This window comes from Lepidochelys kempii, chromosome 4 (genome assembly GCF_965140265.1).
Source record: "Lepidochelys kempii isolate rLepKem1 chromosome 4, rLepKem1.hap2, whole genome shotgun sequence".
Classification (NCBI taxonomy): domain Eukaryota; kingdom Metazoa; phylum Chordata; order Testudines; family Cheloniidae; genus Lepidochelys; species Lepidochelys kempii.
This window is the reverse complement of record NC_133259.1, coordinates 43,735,051-43,759,228: the sequence shown is the minus strand read 5'-3', so window position 1 is coordinate 43,759,228 and position 24,178 is coordinate 43,735,051. Positions and strand designations below refer to the sequence as shown.

At 41.0% G+C, this 24,178-nt stretch overlaps 1 protein-coding gene across 3 annotated transcripts in view; it reads right to left on the bottom strand.

Annotated features, from left to right (window-relative positions):
- The window catches only part of LARP1B (La ribonucleoprotein 1B), a 104,691-nt gene that overhangs the window by 31,523 nt on the left and 48,990 nt on the right, over positions 1 to 24,178 (bottom strand). For 2 of the 3 annotated variants that reach the window (XR_012158553.1, XM_073341094.1), the window contains exons 5-9: positions 23,916 to 24,059; positions 18,676 to 18,819; positions 18,214 to 18,382; positions 13,928 to 14,072; positions 3,995 to 4,169 (exon numbers count right to left, since the gene is read on the bottom strand). Coding sequence is in view for 2 of the 3 variants with exons in the window: in XM_073341094.1 (XP_073197195.1) it covers positions 3,995 to 4,169; positions 13,928 to 14,072; positions 18,214 to 18,382; positions 18,676 to 18,819; positions 23,916 to 24,059 (777 nt within the window). In the remaining variant the exon portion in view is untranslated. The remainder of the gene's footprint in view (positions 1 to 3,994; positions 4,170 to 13,927; positions 14,073 to 18,213; positions 18,383 to 18,675; positions 18,820 to 23,915; positions 24,060 to 24,178) is intronic. The other variant, XM_073341095.1, reaches the window with a different exon arrangement.

The following is a 24,178-nucleotide window of genomic DNA, read 5'->3' as shown; positions in this document are numbered from 1 at the left end:
CCTCTGCCACACCAGACACATTATCTATCAGCGCCTTTCAGTACAGGATGTTGTCAGATAACTTATGTGTTGGAAGAAGCTCTATTCCTTGGCTCCTTCTCACACACTATTTCTCTCTTGTGCCCCAAAGCTACTTCAGTTTAAAAGTGATCTCTGGAAGCTGAAAGAGTTCGGGCACAAACTAGAAAGATGGCTGAGGAAACACCTATGATCTGAACTGTACAAAGGATTTAAGGTGGTCATTATGAGGTCAGGAAGAGTTACTTGTCTTGAGTAACTAGCAACACAAGGCACCGTCCAGTTGAACAATTATTACTAGTGAAGTTTAATTAATCCAGACTGTCTTACCCCACCAATTGTACTGTCAAGTAACCACTGTAAATTCAATATATATATTTCTACTTAAATGAACTCTTATTTCTCCTTCAAATTCAGTTAAACATATTGAAGGATGGGGTGGAATTTGGGAGGAGAATATACATGGATGGGATGGAGAAATGCTTGCACTGCTCAGGGTTCTAGACCTCTAAGACACTCATCTCTAACAACAGAAGCGATAGATTTCCAACTGGGGGACAGACTGGGGAAAGCAAAGGGCAGCATATGTAACATACAAGGGGTTGTCTTAAAAACAGTCAAGAATAGGTCAATTGAAATAAATAGGATTTGCTGCATGCCAAAAAGCAGTTATATCAAGGGGCTCTGGGAGAGTTTCACAAACAAGGATTCTGGATCAAGGGTGTCTTACGCCCAGCCTGACCCTAATTGCATCTTCAAACTGAGGCCAAAAGTTACTGCAAAACAGATATAGATAAGACATCATCACTCTTGTACATAGGTATTAAATAATGAATGGTGTATACTAATGCTAAAAACAATGAAAAAATTCAAATCCATCCAAAGAGGAAAAAAAGACAAGCAGTTATTAGCTGTTGAGCTTCAAAGATTGGTAGGAACCTAGCTCCTGCTCGTAAGGTAGTTATGGGAAAAAAAACAAAACACCATGACACAGTCTCATTATATGGACATATCATTCTTCCTATTCCACTAGTACAGGGGTGAGCAAACTTTTTGGCCTCAGGGCCACATCAGGTTTCCAAAATTGTATGGAGGGCCAGTTAGGGGAGGTTGTGTCTCCCCAAACAACCAGGCATGGCCCAGCCCCTGCCTCCTATCCGACACACCCCTACCCGTTTCTCTCCCCTGACAGCTCCCCCGGGACTCCTGCCCCTCCAACCCCCCCCGTCCCCTGACAGGACTCCTACCCCATCCACCACCCCCTGCTCCCTGCCCACCCCCGGACCTCCCAGCCGACTTCCCCCTGCCACCCCATCCAACCCCCCACCTCTTCATTCCTAACTTGCCCCCCGGGACCCCTGCCCTATCCAACCACCCCATCTCCCTGTCTCCTGACTGGCCCCAGAACCCTTGCTCCTGACTGCCCCCCCCCCGGGACCCCTGCCCCATCCAACCCCCCTGTTCCCTGCCCTCTGACCACCCCGACCCCTACCCACACCCCTGCCCCTTGACCACCACCCTCAATTCCCCTGCCCGGAGCACCGGTGGCTGGCCGCACTGGCCAGAGCACCGGGTCAGGCCACGGCTCTGCAACTGCGCTGCCCAGCAGCCCAGAGCATTGTGCCGGTGGCGCGATGAGGCTGCAGGGGAGGGGGGGGACAGCGAGGGAGGGGCCGGGGGCAAGCCTCCCAGGCCAGGAGCTCAGGGGCTGGGCAGGAGGGTCCCGCGGGCCGGATGTGGCCTGAGGGCCGCAGTTTGCCCACCTCTGCACTAGTGTCTCTGGAGGATGTTAAAACAGAAGCTACTAAAGGCAGGCATTATTAAATCAACAGGTTCAAAAAATTTGCATCCAAGACTTTTAAAAATTGCTGGAAGAGGAGCTCACTGGACAGTTCATATTGATTTTCACTAAATATTGGAGCTCTAGGGAAGTTCCTGAAGGCTAAAGAAAGCCAATGTTGAGCTTTTTAAAAGGGTAAATGAGATAACCCGGATAATTATTGGCCTGTCAGCCTGACATTGATCCCAGGCAAGATAATGGAGCAGCTAACTGGGGACTCTATTAATAAAGAATTAAAAGAGGCAATATATTAATGCAAATCACCCTGGGTTTATGGAAAACAGATCCCGTTTAACTTGATATTTTTTTTATGCCATTACAAGTTTCATAAAGGTAATAGTGTTGACATAATATAGAATTCTGTACGGTATTTGACTTGGTAGTGCATGATATGCTGATTAAAAAATAGAATGATACAAGATTAACATGACCCACATTAAATGGATTAATGCTAGGGAAGTGATAGGTCTCAGGATGTAACTGTAAAAGGGAACTGACATCAAGCAGGTCTGTTTCCAGAGGTTCTACAGTCATTGGTTCTTGGCCCTACACTAATGATTTTATCAATGACCTGGAAGAAAACAAAATAATCACGGATAAAGTTGGCAAACTACCCAAAAATTGGAGTGGTAAATAATGAAGAGAACAGGTCACTATTTCAGAAGGATTTGGATCGCTGCTTAAACTGGGTTCAAGCAAAGAATACGAGTTTTACATTCAGCTAAATGTATACATCTGGGAACAAAACCATGCTCCGAAGTGTCCCTAGCCTCTATTTGCCAGAAGCTAGAAATGGGCAACAGAGGATGGATCACTTAATGATTACCTGTTCTGTTCATTAACTCTGAAGCACCTGGGTTTGGCCACTGTCAGAAGACAGGATACTGGGCTAGATGGACACTGGTCTGACCCAGTATGACCATTCTTATGTTCAAAGCATGTAGGCTATGCTTACAGGATGGGGAACTATCCTATGAAGGAGTGACTGAAAAAGATGGATGGATAATCAGCTGAACATGAGTTCCCAATGTGATGCTGTGGCCAAAAGAGCTAATGTAATCCTGGGATGCATAAACAGGAAGCTCAAGTAGGAGGAAAGAGGTTACTTTAACTCTGTATTTGGCACTAGTTTGAGCACTGCTAGAATATTGTGTGCAGTTCTAGTGACCACAATTTAAGAAGGATGTTGATAGGGTTCAGAGAAGAGCCACCAGAATGAACAAAGGATTAGAAAACAAGTCTTACAGTGATAGACTCAATGAGCTCACTCTATTTATCTTGAGAGAGAGAAGGTTAAAGGATGACTTGATTACAGACTTGATTAAGTACCTATGTTGGGGGGTGTGTGGCAAATATTTAATAGGCTCCTTCAATCTAGCAGAGAAAAGTATAATACAATACAATACAATGGCTGGAAGTCCAAGTTAGACAAATTCAGACTGGAAATGAAGAGTAAAATTTTAACAGTGACAGTAATTAACCACTGGAACAATACGCTCAGGGTTGTGGAGGATTCTCCATCCCTGACAATTTTCACATCAACATTAGATGTTTTTCTAAAAGATATGCTCTAGGAATTGTTTTGGAGAAGTTCCATATCCTGTGCTATACAGGAGGTCAGACTAGATGAACACAATGGTCCCTTTTGGGCCTTAGAATCTATGAATTATTCTGAAATCAGTTTAAAGTTATCAGTCATACACTAGAGATGTAGTCCTATAGCTAGGGATATATTACAGCTGGCTCCTTTGGGGAAATATATGTTTTAATAGAGTTAATGTTATAAAATATGACAAGCAAAGAAATTCAGTATTACATCTGAAATTCTGATGACTCTCTACATCTTTCCATTTACCAAAGAGAAGGTAATTCTACAAAACATGCACATCTCTTGGAAAAACATGTTGGATTAAAAGACCAAACTGCAACCTTAACCACAAGTTTACTGTCTTCTGGCACACTATGCCTTTCAAACTGCCAGCCTTGCAATTCCCATTCCAACTAGCAGAGTTGAATTTTATACTTACTATTCCTATGATGAAATCAAATATTAATGAAAAATAAAATGAAGACTTGTTGGACTAGACAGCAATTTCTGTCCTAACATTTTATGTGTCTATGAAAGAAATCCTTTACCAGTATGTGAGCCAAAAGCTTTGCCTGGTATAAATTCTGGGCAGTTGATGAGTTGAGAAAAGTCAGTTTGTGGCTGATTTCGTGAAGGTGGACCAGGAATTGGCCATTTTTCTGGGTCTACCCTTTTTCTCATCTTCTGATCCACTGTTTCCACCTCTGTACTGTCCTTTAGGGCCTGTGAGATAAACATGTTTCACCATTAAAAATATACACATCGCCAACACTGCTGCTAACCATATCTTTTGTGAATCTCTCAGTGAAATTAAAACACAATCCCATGATTATCTGGGAGGGAATTTAAATCATGTTGCCCTCTATAGATCTTGACATTACTTTCCGACTTGAGTAGGAACATTTTCAATGCAAATGAGCATTAGGCTCTCAAACACCTGCATGCCAGAAATTAGTGATTTTAAAGAAAACTTACCTTTAAATTAAGACAACCTAGAAGAGTCAGTATAAAACTCAGTACCACTTATTTTCAGTTCCATAATTTTGATTATTGTGGCATACAGTTTCAAATATTAGCTGCTAGTTATATTTTTGAAGTCCAAACGCAGAGCACCGATTAACCAAAATTGTTGATTCTTTATAATTCCATATTTAAAGGGACAGTGTTCAGTCGGAATCTGAAGCAAACTGCTTTTCTGGACAATTAAACAATGAAATGAAGTTGACGAGTTCAGCAACTGCCACAGTAGTTTTTTGCAATTATTTTCCAGTGTTAAATTTTGTATGACAAAGTTGCAAGAAACAATACCAAAAACAATACTGCTTGACTTACAAGGATTTCAAAGTTGTGTAACTTTTTTCTTCATTTTTGGCATTTGATGAAAGACAGGGAGCCGAGTCAAAAAGTGAGTAATTTTAGGTAGACTGTATAATGGAATGGTCTGTCATATGGAGTTGGTTAGTGTAAGGCTGAATGGGTAACTGGTATTAATCTCCTCTAAACTCCAAGGGAAATGGAAGGATAGAAACCAACTGCTGAGCGTGCTCAGCAGCGTTGGTTTCTCTTTCCCTTTTTGCTAACAGGTTTACAATTTGGGTAGCTGTGCTGCTTGCTGGTGGAGTTCTCCTTTGACATGAGGGAGGATGCGATGATTGCTGCTAGCTGGGAAACTCCATTCTGAGTCGCAGGGAGAGAGCTAACTGGCCACAGCCTTGTTGACCTTTGAAGCCTATAGCTTACCTATGAGGCAAACTCCCACAGTGCTTTGGGAATCATGCTAACAGGAGGGAAAATAACTTGTTGAGAAATACTAGAAAAGATCTGACAATTTACAAGAATTGTTAAGCAAAATATATTATTTTTAGTGATGCATTAACAAGAAACATATGCTTAGGTTAGAATTTAATATGTTTGTTTATCTCTTTTCTGTAAACATTTAAATATACTGGAAATTTATGGGAAAAATAAGATGCTATTTTCTCTTTTTCCATACAGAGAAGAGAATTGTAAACAGGCGGGCTAAAAGAATGTCAATTCATAAGCCGAATTCAGAACAAAAACAGTGCAAGCAAATAATCATCGGCTGCAAAAACAGGTTCTCACAAATTGTGGTAATGTATCGGTTATTCACTGTCCAGTCTAATAGACTAATAAAACTCAGCCAAGCTGACTGATCTGACATCTCTTTAAATTACTAAGTAAATTCAAATCCTTGTGGGGAAACACTGGTGGCCCATACAGGGACCTCAATAGCCAGTACTGACTGAACCTGACAAAGCAGGATCACAACCTACTCGCCAGGAATAAGATCAAGCAGTGAGGAAGCTGGAAACACCGACTGATAGGCGCCTAGAAAACTCAGCACATCCTGCTGCCAGGAGCCTTGTGGGGGATATAAAGGTAAAATAAGAAACAAGAGAAAATGAAATGCTAACCTGTGAAATGCCATAAAAAGTAAAATGCTGACTGCTAATAGCAATAAAGGAGCTCTTAATTCAATTAGATACTAAAACCTTTAGTTTTGAATTACTTGGCAAATTCATTCAATATTATTTTAACAAGGTTAACTCATCTAACCTTTATAAAGATTTGTTTTTCAAGGGTGAAATTACCCAAGAAGAACATAACATTTGTTATCTACGTCCTGGCATGTCCAAAGTAAGAAATTCCTAACTTTTCTTTTTGCAGGTTTTTGAAATAGGACCACAAACAGTTTTTCTTTAATCTGTGACCAAGACACTTAATTATTGAGGCAAGTGGATTATAGTAACTTTTAAAAAAGTGAATTCATTTTGTTTGCCACTAATCCTTTTGTTTTATGCCCATAAAAACGCAGTGTAGTCAGACACAATAAAACATGTACAGATTGGGAAGGAATTGTCACAGGACGCATCTTTAAATCCTCATGAGCCAAAATTAATCTTAGCAACAAGGAGCTGTTTGGCCATGTATGGAGGAAAAGTACCGGTGGAGTTGGGGCCAGAGCAAATTCACAACAATCTGATTTATTTGGTACATAATGTCCCCCATCATAAAACCACGCAAAATTGGAAATGTTCCGCTGGTGGTCACAAATGAGCGGTTTGTTTTTTGGAAAGCAAGTTCCTACCCATTCATGGTTGCAGAGAAAAGCTTTAAAATGTTACCCCTATTACATTTTGAAGACTCAACCCGGAAGGCAAATAAAAACCCCATTTTTAAAAATCTCACTTTAAGCCAATTATGATTTTTGAGGGTCTGATTCATATTTAAAAAAAAAACATTTGAGGTGGCGATACAGTGATGTTATGGGAATTTCTGTAACTTTTAGTTCCCACAGGACCTACAGTTATTTAAGAAAGTACTGTAGTATATTTTGCCCTACATTTTTAGTGCTTGTGAGTAGTCTTCTGCCTCTTTTCCCTTCAATCCATAGTTCCTGGATGTTGGACTGCCGTGAGACAATGGTGCGAAGTGGCTAGACACTGTGTGTGATTTCAACGTCCCACAGAACATCTGATTTTTGCAAGTCGAGAATACTTTTTATTGTATACACAAATATAATTTCATGGCAAGGTCTTAGTCCTTCACAGAGTAGTGAGATGACAGTCCTCTCGCCATAGCAGAAGTCAGCACTGGACTCTAGGAAGAACTATGTCCTCAACCCAGAACGGATCTCATTTGATGGACCCTTAGAATTCCTCCCCTCAGCCTAGAGCAGCATTTGCCTATGCCCCATAAAGGCATTTTCTTCTCACTAGCAACTGGACAGAACTTCCCTGGACTGGGTCACTAATACTTAAAGTGTTTTAAGCAGTTCAGTGATACAAGGACTCCGGTCTCTTTCTTTTTCATCAAACAAGACTAAGCATATTTAAGATTTACATTTCCTACCTTCCATGTAAGAAAGCACTTTGAGGCCTGGTCTACACTTAAAAGTCGACTGACCTATGTTGCTAAGGGGTGTGACTTTTTTGCTGACAAAGTTATGCTGGTAAAAGCCCCATGTGCAGACAATTACACTGTTATAAAGGCACTTTATTCCAATATAGCTTTATTTTGCTTCACAAAATTGAAATAATCTATATATAGAAACAACACTAGAGGTGGTGTTTTTTTTCCCCTGCTTTAACTATGCTGGTGTAGTACAGAAAATAAATACATTTAGTTAAATGTAACACTAAGTTACACATAAAATCAGGGAAGTAAGAGTTAATCTTCCAACTGTAAACTTAGCATCTTTTAATATACTATATGCTTTATAGCACCAGTTCTCAAACTATGGGGTAGGCCTCCCAAAGGAGGTGAAGGAATGTGTCAATGGAGGCATGAGTGGTGTGCTTTTTTTCTTCTTCTTTTTTTGAAGAGCTCTGGCTGTCAGCCCTGAGTGGCTGGGGCTTGTGCAAAAGAACCGTGCACACCTAGGAGGCAGGGATAATGGGGACAGCCAGAACCCCGCCACCTGGGCTCAGGATTTCCTCCCTCCCCACCCCAATCCTTCCCTGGGAGGCAGCCAGAGCTCAAGCTCTTCTTCCCTCCCACTCAATCCCTCACCGGGAAGCGGTGGGGGCTCTGGCTGTCAGCCTTGGAATGGCGGCAGCAGCGCAGAAGTAAAGGTTGCAATGGGGTGCTAAATCTGCTGTGAAAAGTGATATCAATGTACACTTCAGAGTTGGGTGGCAAAATATGTACTTGTGGTGGTTGGGGGGGGGGGGGGGGAGGAAGAGAGAGAGAGAGCGTGCATAAATGACTACAGACACAAAGAAGGGTGGCCTGATTAAATAAGTTTGAGAATCACTGATTTACAGGACATTTTGTCTACTTTATCTTAAGAGTAAAAAGAAAAGGAGTACTTGTGGCATCTTAGAGACTAACCAATTTATTTGAGCATGAGCTTTCGTGAGCTACAGCTCACTTCATCGGATGCATGAAGTGAGCTGTAGCTCACGAAAGCTCATGCTCAAATAAATTGGTTAGTCTCTAAGGTGCCACAAGTACTCCTTTTCTTTTTGTGAATACAGACTAACATGGCTGTTACTCTGAAACTTATCTTAAGAGTATTATTGTTCATATCACCAATAGTAGGTGTATAGTGCTGTTGAAACCTTAACAGAATACAGCCAGCTTAATCATACTTGATCCAATTCATACCGACTATTACCAGTAATGACTATGATGAAAAATAAATAGAAATTTACAGGAGGTGATCCTTCCCGTTTGTCTACTTTGACTATGGAGGCTGAGGAATGAAATGCACATTTTCTCATGTTGGTTGGGCTCTTTAACACAGCAACAGAGAAGAGAAAGTTTAAGAATGGGAATTTAAAAAAAAAAAACACCACAAGAAAGGTCCAGAGCATGACCATAAGATCAGTGTATGTTAGTTAAAATTGTAATCTAAAAATGTTTTTAGTAATGCCATCATGTCTGAGCCAGGTTAAAAAAAAGCTAAAAATATGAAATTACAAGATCTATTTGCATTCCTTTATCCTGATGCCTATATTTAAATTACCATAACAAAATTTTTCAATTATTGCACTGTTCTATTTTTGCATATTCTTAAAAAAAATCAAATTTAAAATGTGTGATTCTACAATCACAAAAACTGGCAGGATGACTCAGATGGTTAAGTACCTGAAACTTTAAATCCTTATTTTACACTTACTAGAATCCCTTACATTTCATTTTGTGACTTCAATTTTAATTGAACAACTTTATGTATGAAAGATTTCACGTTTGTTTTTAAAGAAAGATCATTCGAAACAGGTATAAGTTGACAGTAAGTTTCCAACCAGTTCCTATTTAGCTGCACGCACATTTTCAATGAATCTCTTGTGAAGTACGTACGTTACAACTTAAATGTTTTAACAGTATGCATGTTAAACCTTCATACCTAATCAAAACCAACTGTTTTGAAATCTACGAAGACAGTACTCCTCTCAGTGAGCACCATTTACATGCAAAATTTCAACTTAAAGTTTACTCAGTTCCCTCCACCCCCACAAAAAAAGTTGTTAAAAAAGATATTCAACCAAACATGGCTCAGAATTAGCTCAATTCTTCCCCTTCTGCCCCAAAAGGAAACCAAGAAACCAAGCATGGAAAGTTTTAGCACAAAAGGAGTTTTCTGAATATTATGAGAAATTTTAAACCGAGGATCAATGAAAACCATTTTGCAACCTTAATTATAGCAAATGCTTTGGAGCAATTGCTCTAGTAAAATGAAGGTTACTAACCTGAAACTAGTTCTTCAAGATGGACTCCACACATTCACGCTTTTGGGAAGCGCTAGCAATACAACTCATAATGAAACCTTCTTGTAGCAGTGCCCACTGAAGAGCTCTCACACCTCCCCCAATCCTTCTCTTCATTGTTCCTGAATGTTCTGAGGGCAAAAGTATAAAAGGGGACATGGCCCTCTGGTCAGCTCAGTTCCTTCCACTGCTTTCTTAGGTCCAAGATTTTAATTAGGAGTCTGAAGTAGAGAGGAAGGTGGGAGGGGAGTGTGAATGTGTAGATTCCATCTTGAAGAACTCCAGTTACAGGGGAGTAACCTTCATTTCTTCTTTGAGTGACCTCTACACAGTCCCACTCTTAGGGTAGTTTGATAAGCAGTACTGTCAACTGAAGAAAATGGTACACTGCATCCTATTTCAACAGTGAGTACTGCCCTACCAAATGCACATCACATATCAAGACCTAAATCAAGCAGATAACATTTCGTAAATGTGTACAGAGCACTCTGTTGCAACTCTTCAGATTTCAATAATGAGAATATGTTTAAGCCTTACTATAGAAACTGACTTAGCCCTAATGGAGTGTACCCTCACCCTTGCAGGAAGAGCGGCAGAAGCTAGTTTGTAACTCTCCTCCATATTTAGTCTAACCCATTTGGAGAAGCATTGTGATAAGATTGCCTATAACGATTATCTCTGTAAAAAATAAAGTGATCTGAGGACTTTAGAAAGTCTAGTTCTTTTTCAGATAGAAGGCTACTGCCTATTTAGCATCTGATGTGCACAGTTTTGATTAATCTGAATGTGCAAGAAATCTGGGAAAAAGACTGGTAGACTGACTAGTTAAGAGGAAGACATTTACCACCTTGGGCAGAAATTTTGAATGTAGACCAAGGAACACTGTTTCTGTAGAAAACTGAACAATGGCTCTACCTTCAAGGCTTGTAGTTCGCTTATGCTTCTGGCAGATGTTATTGCTACAATGAATGCTGTTTTGATTGATCGATAAAACACTAAGCACTCAGTTTGAGATGGTCTCATAAGTTGAGTAAGGACTAAGTTAAGGTCCCATGATGACGTGGAATCCTTGACTGGCACTATACCCTTCATAAACCTTTAAAACCCTTCATAGACCTTTAACACTATACCTTTCATAGACCTTCTCCACTTAAGAGTAATAGCACTTACGAGTAGATTGCTTACTGGAGTTTACCAGGATGTGCTGTACATCTGACAAACAGGCTCTCTAAATCAGTGAGAGTGTCCTACAGACCTTGCTGCCAGGTGTACCACAGGTCTATATCAAAATCCAGCCATCCTGCTGAGGATAACAGATCTGTGGTCACTGGTAGAGAATAGTATAATACACCTTGAAGAGGTGAAGGAGATCTGGAAAGCACTTTTGTCTTGACCACGCTTGAGCAACCGGAATTATTCTGGTTTTATCTTCCGTTTTATTCTTTGGATTAAAAGGAAAATGGGTAAAGGTATGGAAAAAGACCTATTCTCCAGCTGAGTAGGAATGAATCTGAAATGGAGCAGAAGCTCAGGTGTCTGGCATCGTGTCTCATTGTCACCAGATCTACTTTTGGATGATGCCAGAAAGTGAAGATTTTCTTTGCAACTGATGTATTTAGAGACCAACTCCTTTGTTAACTCCTCTGTTTCTGCAGAGATAATCCACCAACTTGTTTTTTTCCATTAGGTGAAGAGCTGTCAGTTAAATATGAGGGATGGACCAGCTCTGTAGCACTGTAACATCTTTACATAGTTGTGAGGAATGAGCTCCTCCCTGTTTGTTCACACTGAAACTTACTTGTTGAATTGTCAGTGAATACTTTGTCTTGTGAGGCAGAAATGATCTGAGAGCTAGACTGATTGCCTTCAACTCTAATACACTAATATGTAGCTGTTTTTCAAAGTGCTTCCAATGACTGTGGGTTATTAGGTCATTGAAGTGCACTCCCATTCCAGAGTGGACGCATCCAACTGATAGTTGCTGATAGGAGTGGAGGCTTGAATGCCACTCCTTTCAGGATGTTGACTGTGTCCATCATGTAAGAGACGGGAGCTCCTCTTTTGGGAGAAATAACTTAAGGACATGCTGTCTGAACTTGGCAGGTAATTTTTCATTAGCCTGTTACAGAGCTCTCATTCTGAAATGAGCATATGGAGTTATATAGATTGTTGAAGCCAGCTGAGCCTGAGGAAGAACATTATGGTCGAGTTGGAGTTCCCCTGAAGTCTGATAATGACATATTGAGTTTTTAAGGATCTTTTCCTTTAGAAGGAAGACTTTTCCTGTTTAGGATTTGCAGATCCAACTTGTCCTACTGACAGCACAGATGCATCGGACCAGACATTCAGAATGGTAGCACTCGTTACAGAAAGAGTATAACATGCTTTTAGGGATTTACCCTGTCCAGCAACCTTAGGCTTCGGTCTAGGATCTAAGGATGTTATAGGACACAATCCAGAGGAATAAGAGCAACTTGGAACAGTGACTGGACCTACTGACAGGGGTACTGAAACCAGGAGTACTGGATTCAAGGGTACTCCTAACACGATTAGCTCTGCTGAGACTGACACCTGGACCATTCCACTACATTAGGAATGAGACTCCTTTGGTACCAAGGGCTTTACCACCCTGCTTCCTGGATCAGAGGATGGTATCTTGAACAGAAAATTAGGATGCTGCCTCTTAGTTCCCAAAAGAATGGGGGCCAATGCAGGCCACTCTTTACTCCTGGAACGAGATTCATCAGCACTAGAGGACTTGGTCTATAGGACCTCCTGCAGCAGGAAGGCTTGGAGCAGATTTTGACACTCCTTACGGGCTCTTGGAGTAAAGTCCTGCATACTGTGCACTGGAAAGGAAAATGTCCCTAGGATAGCATATGAGACACCTCGTAAGAGTGATGGAGAAAAGACAATAGGTGAAGAGGCACATCTTAAATCCTGGCCACCTTCCCTTCAGATCTGCCTCAGAATATGGGAAACCACCCTGGGGCGCAGAACCTATAGGTATCCTGATAATTGTAGAACAAAACACATTTCAATTAAATAAAACAATTAAACTACTCCTAAAACTAGCTAACAGCACGGAGTTACTTGAAAAAGTGGACCTGGAAAGGTTCCAATCTGTTTGCAACTGTGATTGGAACAGACAGACAGCTGGAGTGCCACCTACTTTATAGCCTCATCCTCAGAATACGCACAGTGAAGGTGGGGGCAGGAAGGAGTGCAAGAATGCTCCAGTGGGTATGGCTATGAATCGTTCCACCATCAGAGCTGCACTGCTGGCGCATCCCAAAGTGGGAATGTGTAGCGGTCGCTCAAAGAATTAAAAAACTTTTCCATTTGTGGTCTACTTATTGGATCCTTATCAGTGTAACCCAATTCTTGTTAGCATAGATTGACAAACACCTAGTAGCTGGAGGACTAACTGATTGGAGGTCTACTAGACTGGAGGTGGGTGGGGAGGAGAGAACATACCAATAAGGTTTAGCACCAGTGAGCAGTGCAGTTTCCAGGCTACCTCATGCTACAGTGATTTCTACTAAGGTGCTTTCTCTGGCTTGGCACTCCATCTTTTGGATCAGTCTCTGATAGTAGGTATCTGATAAATCTGAAGCTCACCACACAACCCCACCAGCTGCTGCGAGAAGCATCATTCTGGTCTTCACCCTCTAGAATGCTTCCTGGATGCTGAAGGGGAGGCATGAAAAGGAAGGGCTCTTCAGTCCTCTAACCTTCTCCCAGACTCTTGGCTGCTGCAAGAAGGGGAGAGGAAAGTTTCTACTACCCTGCACCTCCTCCAGTCTGTTTTTTGAAATTTTCCCCACTTTGTGAATACTTGTCTACCTATTGCTATGCAGCTTTGCCAACAGCAATGTGAAACAGACATAACTGACAGTTTCACTACTGCCCACAGATTTCTGAAAAGCAATAGTGAAGCCCTTTTGTTAGTTTTACTTTGCCACTTCTTGGCAAAGCTATGAGTAGCAGCAATGCCATCTGCTAACAGACAGCACTGCATCAGTTTATACTGTTAACAGCTGGAAGGTTCTTGGTGTAGCCTTAACTGGCTGGCAACTTTTAAAAAAAAAAAAATTATATTCTGAAGAAATTGATTGTTTAGGCCAGCCACACTCAACAAGAAACACTTACACCCCGCCACTTGCAAATAGGTGAATGGGGTTTTCAAGCTTTGTAATAAATTTTAAAACTATGCAAAATTGTGTACATGCATTTAAATCACTTTACCTCTAAAATTAAGTTAACATTTGTAGTCAGAGCTTGCACACGATGGAAGCTGGCAATTAAAGAAATCGGCAAGAATCCTTGTTGGTCCATCTTTCTCCTCAGAAAAAAGTCTCTTTCCAAATTTTCTATGCTGAAATAATACTCACTGGAGAGAGAAACATGTAAATGTGAGCCCAGTGTAGGGTATAGTTTCTTTAATTATTTTTAATCCAAGTTCATCCTTGTCAAAATCTTTATTACAAAATTTGGTATATTTTACTATCAAAAAGATTGATATTTATCACTGTGTGTTTGTTACTTATGAGCTAAAAGTTACAAAAACAGACTAGAAAAGGAGTACTTGTGGCACCTTAGAAACTAACCAATTTATTTGAGCATGAGCTTTCGTGAGCTACAGCTCACTTCATCGGATGTAGCTCACGAAAGCTCATGCTCAAATAAATTGGTTAGTCTCTAAGGTGCCACAAGTACTCCTTTTCTTTTTGCGAATACAGACTAACACGGCTGTTACTCTAAAAACAGACTAGGTAATCAAATAAACCAAATAAAACAGTACTTTAACGTGATCAGTACAGTACATTCATCCAAAGTATAATTGAGGCCTCATTTCTCATTCACCCAACTAGCATAAATGAATGACAAAAGCAAAAAAGAAAAGTAATATTCCTTTTCTGATCCTTCTTTTCTCCTTCTTACATGGATGAGAGGGTAATGGTATTCTCTCAGCATTCATGTGGATGATTCCCCATATAGTGGTATCAATATCTCCATCCTGATCTGTATCTTTTTCTCCTACTCAGGTACCCAGCAGATCAGAATCTTTAGGTGCCCTATCCTAGGGTGAAGGCACAAGCACAGGCATGCAGTCTAGATCATATCTTCATGCAAGCTCAGGTGAGAAAAAAAGAAGCAGAAAAAACACACTTTCCATTGTTCAGTACACTGAGGCGTAGTGCCTGAATGCTCCCAAGGGTACTTGGCAAAAGTTAAGTTCTTCAAAAATAAAGGGTATAAATAAAGAGTGTGAGATGTGGGAGGAAAAAAAAAGGTGCAACAGGCTGTCTAGCTACCCCAGGTCAGGGGAGGGATAGGTTGAGGGAAGAGGAAAGTCTCTAGGGTGATTAAGTTGCTTTATGAAATGATCCCAAGATGTCAAGTTCTACCAAATCAAATGATGGTGTAAAAGGAATGAAGGAATTATAATTGGGAGCCACTACAGAAAGATATAAACCTGAAGACATCCTGGAAGAGGTATGGAAGCTGAAACTGGCAATGACTACCAAACAGCAGGACTCCTCAGACAGATCCTGCGTGAGACTGTTTACATGCTCCCTAATTTCTTACAGTGGAAGATACCTTGTATGAATGTGGGGTCCTTTAGGAATTGGATACTTTAGGAAAAGAGGGAGTTGAGAGTAGAATGCTGAGAGGATCTGAATGCTGAAAAGGTAAGGCATTAATGTAGATGAAAGCCTCTCATGAAGTTGGACTCAAGACAGAAGGTACCAAAAAGGGACCGCAATGTCACCATTGACTCTGAGCTGTAAAGGAGAAACCCAATTTATTCTTTCTTCATAGCCTTCAGTACCAAAGAAGCTTGAAGAGCTAGCACTCTTCATGAAAGACTTAACTCCAGCAGAGACCAGTCAGAAAACTTCAGAACTGGAAGAAATGTAAGCCACCACTTAAAAGTCTGAACCAGCACAGAAGAGTCTTTACGGCTCTTTTTGCCTGAAAAGCAGGAACTTCTTCAGCATGCTGTAAGCAAAGTAAACTTTGATCAATGAAGTCCCTATGCACAACTGAATAGGACCCAACCTTTATTCCCCCCAGTAATATTCCACATGCTATTCTGAAATCCTAACGTACTTTTCCCAGATGAAAGACAAACAAGTACAGACACGCTAACACTGTTAACTAAACTGTTACCTTTACATCTATAAGGTACAGGTAAAACCCGAGATGTGTTCAACCTAATCTCCCAAGTTCCAAAAGCAAGAATGAATAAAGGAAACTGAAGTTGACTCAAACTCTTAACTACTTTACTGGTATCCACCGATCTGGAAAAGGGAATTTGAAAGAACATTAATGAACATGCAGCAAAGAGTCCTATGGCACTTTATAGACTAACAGACGTATTGGAGCATAAGCTTTTGTGGGTGAATACCCACTTCATCAGATGCATTTCGTCACCCATGAAAGCTTATGCTCCAATACGTCTGTTAGTCTATAAGGTGCCACAGGACTCTCTGCTGCTTTTACAGATCCAGACTAACACGGCTACCCCTCTGACTAATGAAAATGTTTATTTTTATGTTCTTCCTGTCTTTCTCTAAAGTCTTTTGAACTTATTTTCCCTCCCCTCCAGAGATGTAAGTTTGGATATACTCCTGTGATAACTTGAAATGTAATCTACTTTTCGATGTGAACCAAAGCATTTTTGAAGAATCAACATAATGTTTGAACTAAGTCTGATGCAGTATATACTTAGTCACATTTGCTTTAAAACAAATGTTAATATACATACCTATTATAATCCTTCTCCCCAATCAAGTTGGTCCCCGTTACATGTATAAAATCACTCGACATTTTTGTTCTCAGAAATAGATTTAACATTTTTCATATTAAGAGGTTAATAGTTCTAAAACTCATTTATATATAAGGATACAACCTTATTTGTCCAAAATATCCTTACTTCCTTGGACTCCAAAAAGAACTCCTCTCTGGAGGGCTAAACATTCTGTACAAGTTTATTTTGCTTGGACTTCCCTCTTTTGCATTCTAGCTTTCATAATTTATAATTAGAAAAATATCAGAAGCAGAAGGTTAAACACTTCCATTTAGATGACATTTAAAAAATAATTGAGGAAGAAAGGTAGCTTTCCATCCCTTTGTTCAAATACAATGAGAAAGGAAGAGATTATGGAACCTCACAGATTCCCAGAACCATTTGAAATGAGGGGAAAAAATGAAGAAGTTATATTCTAAACCTGCTCAACAGTATCTCTTGTGAAACGCAAATTCTATAACCAATGAATCTTAGAGAGTTTGAACAGGCCAGGTGACCAATGACTCTGGTTAACCAGCCATCTTAAGGCTTTAACTGACACTTGCCAACATCTTGTGCTAAAAGAAAATACAAACAACATCAGAAGTCAGATGTGACCAATGTGTGACATTTTGCTGAGCATCAAGGGGGACATCAATGTGTCCTACCTTAGGAGACCTGGACACTGCATGCCCAGAAATCTGACCAACCGTGGAATGTCTGTGCTCCTCCCTCACTTATCTTGAGGACAGTGGAGGCCGATTATTCTGATAAGGAGCTGCACGTCCACTGTCAGGTCTCAGAGGGGCCTGGCAGCAAGAGTTACAAAAAGATTGCAATATAGGCTTGAAGTTGAGACATATGTCAAATTCTTTCTGCCCTTAAAGAGGCCTTATTCTTAAAAAAAAATTTTTTTTGCATCAACTGTTACAAAAGAAGCCAGAGTAAAATAAGCAAATCGCTTCATGGAATACAAGGGCAATATAATCCACCACAAAAGCATCACAGAGAATGCCACTGGCAAATGTAGAATATCAGCCAGTGGTGGAAAATGTCCCTTTTCAGTAGTGACTTAGCGTGTTCCAGGATTTTGCATGATATGCCTCTTTGCGACAATCAGCCTTCCAAATAGTTTCTCGCTCCTTAATGGTGTACATGAGAAAGTAAGTATTTCAGATTATTGAAAAATCAAGTATATGGCTCATTTAAAAACATATTCTTATTTGGTTCTTTCAGGTGAAACACACTGATAAAATACAGAGCTGAAAAGATTGTTTTTAAAAGAAATTGAGAACAAATGGGGGAAAAGTCCCTTCAGAAACTTGAGCTACATACCCAGGAAAGAGTCTTACATGCTAACAGACCAACAGTACTCTAAAGGACAAGCAGACAGACATCCATACTTCAACTTCAAGACCAAGTAAAGGAGGATATGTACCATAAATAAGGAAGGTACATGGATTAAAGGCAGACTACAGTGCCGGAAGATTGAAGATCTTTCTCAAAGTTCCCACTTCTCAGATATTCAGGGTTTTTTCACCCCACTACTCAGCATAATTAAGCAGATATTTACTAGTAATGAATAAACCTCAAATGGTTGGTAGCTAGTATCTTCAGCGCTACTTACATAGTACACTGGAGACTGAGAGGTCAAACGTTGTTTGAAATGAATTTTATCTTAAGTAGATTCCTGACTTTTGTCTAAAAATAAAATTCATACATTATGCAGTGTACTTACATTTGACGTTTAATGTATTCTTTGAGCAGTGCTTCATCCACAGAATACATTTGTACTCCTGTTCCATCGTCATAGTAATACATCATACTACTATTAAGGTCTGGTTGAAATGGCTGATTGGTCCTTTCACCATATAGTTCTTGGTAACCATACGAATACTCATAGTTCACTTCAAAAAGAATGGCGTGAAGAGTAAGGGGAAGGAAAAGAATTTAAGATAAAGAGAAAAATCCAATACAAAAATATTGTAAGGGATATAAACAAACTGTATTATTTGTGCAACAGGCATTCAGTATCTATTCTAGGTAAAAAGTGTTCAAGATATACTACTTGCAATGTGACATGCAAACCACATGGATTTATATACAGGATTTGATTTGTGGCAAGGGAGAGTTGTACAACTTAAATGTTTAAATCTTAATATTAAGTTATATTTTCCATCTTTAACATCTACTCTCATACTTCGAGGGTTTCCTCTGCCACGCCCTCTTCCTCTGCCACGCCCTCTTCCTCTGCCTCTAAAGAATCCTCGAATGTTGCCACCCTCACTTCTCACACTGGAAACTTCATCATGGTCATCTCTCTTCTCTCTATCACGGCGCCAAGCTTTCAAAGAAAAAAAAAAAAAGTACTGTATAGACAATCAATTGAGAGGTTCCACCATGAATAAATAACCTCAGAGAATTATTCCATGGGTATTAGGTACATCAGTTTGCACTGTAAAGAGTAAGTCAAACATCACAAAAGCTGACTAGTAAAGAAGGAAGTGATTTTCAAGTATAACTGATTTCAAAACAAAAACTTATGATTGGCCTTAGCCATTCCATATTTAAGGCTAACATTCGCTCTTTAACAATATTTTGAAATGTTTTAAAGTCCACAGGCACACTCGGATTCTCTTGGAAACTGTACTGCATCATCAGGGCCCTAGGGTTGTTGTATTAATTTAGTTGAGCTCATTAATATGAGCTCTCTAAACAGCTAATATTTCTAAGTGGTCTCAAATCTACATTCACACTCAGATTATTCTGAAAATTTCCATACCTCATCATGACTAGGGATAAAGTTAGCAGTGAAAGTTTGGGATCATTTGACCAAGGCGTTCTGCAGATAAAATCAGCTCCCTATGGGGCAGCTGTAACATTCAAATTGCTCTAAAATTCACATATACGGTGTGACGTTGCACTCCATATATTTTATGGAAATATGCTAATGAGCGTGAATAAAATATAACTGGAATATGCTTTATGCAAAAGGTCTCTTGTAAGGTATCATTCCAAAGCTTATAATCTACTGAGTGTGTTCATCCTATTTGTATGAATGTATCATTCTTATATCTGAAACTAGGAATATGAAGTATAACTCTGGGGTACTACTGTAATTATGCAAAGTGTGGGCCATTAATAGTGGTTTGGAACCTGGATGGCTCCCACTGACTAGGACAATTGCCTGTAAAGGGCTCTGTTTACTTGCAAACCTTCCCTGGTGCATGCCAGCCAGCCTCTGGGTAATGAAGAATGAGGTCTCATAGGACATGTGACCATGTCACATAATACTGGAATCCATCTTAAATCTGGTACTTTTCCATTTTGAAGGGGGGGGGGGAGGGGGAGACCCAGAGATAAAAGATTCCCACCTTGTGACAAAGTTATAGAAGGGGATGGAACAGAACAAAGGGGGCTGCCAGTCATGAGAAAAACCCTAGTTACCACCTGAGCTGGACTGTACCAGGGGAAAGGATTAGGCCCAGTCTAGGAAGGAGTCTAATCTGTGAAAGAAGCTTATTGGAATATCTCTGAGGGTGAGATATAACCTGTATCAGTTTCTTAATGTATTAGGCTTAGACTTGCGTGTTTTTGCTTGGTCACTTACTTTGTTCTGTCTGTTATTATTTGAAACCACTTAAATCATACTTTTTATACTTAATAAAATCACTTTTGTTTATTAATTAACCCAGAGTAAGTGATTAATACCTGGGGGATCAAACAGCTTTGCACATCTCTCCACCAGTGTTACAGAGGTCAGACAATTTATGAGTTTATCCTGTATAAGCTTTATACAGAGTAAAAAGGATTTGGGGTTTGGATCCCATTGGGAATTGGGTGTCTAGGTGCTGGAGCTGGGTGACCTGCTGAGCAGTTTTTGGTTAAAGTCTGCAGCTTTGGGGGGCGTGGACCAGACCTGGGTCTGTGTTGCAGCAGACTAGCGTGTCTGGCTCAACAAGGCAGGGTTCTGGAATCCCAAGCTGGCAGGAAAAACGGGCTCAGAGGTGATTCCAGCATGTCAGGTGACAGTCCCAAGGGCATCTCTGTGAGCAAACCTGTGACATACGAACAGTGTCTTGAAGACAGATGTACCACAAGGGGGCCTGGAGCAGACTTTGTGGTCCAAACTTAGGTCAAGAGATTCCTGAGATATAGTGCCTCCTCTTCCAAAAGAGAGCCATTTATAAAATGTTCAGATTCTTATATTTTTATTGGCGCAGAGCTAGAAAAAGAATAAGGCTTCAACTCTCAGCTATGTATATAATTTGATTGCTCCCAAGCCCAGTTACTAACACTACCGTGGATAATTTTAGGAAATTTAAACTTTATTGCACTATAAAAGCTTAAGCAACTCGACTTAGAGTTTGTTTCCCTGTAAGCTAATGTTTCTGCAGGAAATTCTTCGTGAGTGCCACAGTACTGTACCTAAATGGTGGTTTAGGGGAACAAGCACTGACTGTCCCCTGAACCCAAGGGTCATGACTCTCCTCTGGAGAGTTGAATGATATGCACATTAGTGCTCTCAGCGTGCCTTTGCTTGGTGTCTGCAGCCACAATACAGTTCCTTTTGGAAATGTGAGAGGTGTATGCAATTTTGATGAAGCTTGGCACCTCATAAATATACCTATCCCACCATGGAATAGTATGGTGGACACTACTGTGTCTGGGATATGTATGGTAGTATGGGACAGGAGGCACTAGTTGCCAAACTGAGACAGTCAGACCAGAGAGGCCAGTGGAAGAATCCCAGCCAGGATAAATGAGGTCTATTGTAAAAATGTTGGCTGAACTCTTGCCGAGAAGCACTAGACTTGACAAACCAGCAATGTGCTGGGCATAGGAACAGGCATGCTTGGTACAAGCACCAGGCACACAATGCTGAGGCCAGAGTGCGAAGTTCTGAACAGGCATGCTCCATGGACAGCACAGGTGTAAAAGCACTGAGCCCAAGGGAGGGAGGATGAAGACACCCACTGCAATGAATTAAGCAGTTCACATCTTTCAGAGCTTTTGTTTTAGGCTGTATTCATTACCACCAGAATCAGCTGACAACATTGAATTGAGACCAATAGGCCACTATATACACCTCCATGAGCCTCCTACTCTAAAGACAGGTGCGCACAGCTACTTCTCCATATACACACTAGACCCAGATCTGGTGTACGGACTCTGGAGTTCCATTCTACTCCCCCTTTCTGCATCCAGCTGGCACAAGTACTCCTCCTCACAGTTGCACCATCTTTCTTTTTCCCCAGATCCATCCACACTCACCAGAGCATGGAGAGAGCCACGAGGAAGGTGGAACTGGTAGCTGAATGGTGAAGAGGTATGTACAGAAAGCCTCATTGTACCCACCCCACAACCAGGACCATCCTTACCCATAAGCGAAGTACGCAGCTGCATAGGGCACCAGGAAATTTTGGGGACCCAATTTCCTGGTGCCCTGCGCAGCTGCGTACTGCTCCAGCCCCTGCTCTGCCTCTTCCCCATGGCCCCCGCCCCTGCTCTGCCCCAGCCCCGCCTCTTCCCACCCCTGCTCCGCCCAAGCCCTGCCCCCAATCCACCCCTTCCCCAAAACCCTTGCCTCTTTCTGCCCCACCCCAGCCCTGCCTCTTTCCGCCCCCACTCCCCCGAGGAGTGCAGCAGGGACAGGCCTGCACTCACCAGCAGTGGGAACTGCAACAGCCCAGCCCCAGCCATGCCACCGGTGAGTGCTGGGGGTGGTACCCCCCTGTCCTCCAAGCCAGCCCCCCCCGTGGGGGGCGGGGGGCTGTGTAGGGCCCCAGAATAGCTAGGGACAGCCCTGCTCACAACCACCCCTTAATCATTTCTGCCTCACTCACTATCACCACTTTCTCAAAAGGGAAATTCACTACCAAAAACTTTATCAGAGTGAAAGTGGCTTAGCACTGCTTCATGTCCTTCCTAGAATACCGAAGTAGGGCTAAACTGAGGCCTCAAAGCTAAGAAATATAGAAACTTTCCCCCCAGCACCTTAATTCTGCCCCGCTGGAGCTGGCAGTAGGCACTGGGACCAAACCAAACCTAACATACCCTTAACAAAAATCTGTGATTTTCTGTTGTGTGCTATGTTGTGTCCAACACAATTCTCTACCATCATTCCTCTTGACACACACTCCGTGACTCTCACTTGCTGTACTGATTTAGGGATTAGTAGCCGCAAATTTCTAGATCCCTATTTTCTGACGCACATTTGCAGGAGGCCTGAGCAGATGATTTAAAGCAGATGGCCCTTTTAGCTCTAAAATATCATATATTAAAGATTTTTAAAATATCTGTTGCGTTTCACGGTTGGTGGAATAACTGCCACTGTGTCCTCCAGAGGCAGACATTCCAGTAGATATTTCAATAAGATTAGGGAATACAAATTTGTTTCAATTCGTTCAAGCGCTCTTACATGTTCAGTGCTCACTAGCATTTCACATCTGCACTGGCACTCTCACTGCCATGCATCCTCTGTTCCATGTTATGGCTCAGGGGAGGTCAAGTGGTCTTCTGGCATACATCATAGTGTACTATAAGGCTCAGTCAGGGCTAACTGAAGGTAAGGTGATGTCTCCGAGGAAATGCTTAGGACAATGAACAGGTATTAACATCTGACAAGTCTTTAATGGTTTGTCTGGAGTCAGTAAAGTGGTCAAGAGTTAGCTAAATCTGACCTACACATATTTGCTAAACTGGACCTAAACTCAACATATATCCTAGTCAAGAAAAGTTTAAGATTACCCCCCTCTCACACTAACCTTCACTCTCTTTGCTGTGCTCCACAGGCTCAAGAAGGGTACCATCCTCTAATCTCTCACAGGGACCTCTCTCAAAGGTCAGAGTTAAGATTGTATGGGGGTGTGGTAAGACATCACCGTAACTTTTTATTTTCTGGTTTGAGAGGTTAAGTCTGGCCACTCTTCACATTCTGAAAGGGCACGAGTCAGTGCTCAACAACCTTAACTATGTTAACAATGTATTTGGCAGTGATTTATTATTTGCAATTGTGTGCATGTACACACACACACACACACACACACAGCATGAGTGAAAATCTTAAACCGTTTAAAAAAAAATTTTTTTCCGTTCACTATTCAACTACCCAGAGTAACTAACTACAATTTAGTTCTTTCAGATAAATTATTGCATCGTTAACACTAAAGTCAAGCTTCTGCACAACCAACCATGTTACTAAAGTCTGTTCAGGAGACACTCAGTATTGGAATAGTAGGTCAAGAAAAAAGGCCCTTAACAGGTCACATGGACAGGCTTTAACATCCAGTCTCACAACATACCGAGTTTCTATCAGTGTTTTACTTTAACTGACACGAACATTCAATGAACAAAAATGTTAAGTTATACTTAGGCACTCAGATACCACAATGATGGGAACCACTGTAAAAGCCAGAGTTAGGACTGAAAACCACTTACTTCTTGACTCGTTTCGTCTGTTGTTGTATGGCACTACTTTGTTTGTTTCTGGCTGAGATCTTGAACTATTTCGAGAGCCTGTTCCTTCTTGGCTATCTGGTCTTACATCATCTAAATGAAGTGGTACCCACTTCTGCTTGTTACCTTAAAGAAGTGAAAAAAAAATATTCTCAACCTTAACTACGGTGCAGCTTGGCATTTCACTATAATTTAGCTGTTTAGAATATATTGTATAATTCATTTTTAAAGGAAGAATTAGTAGC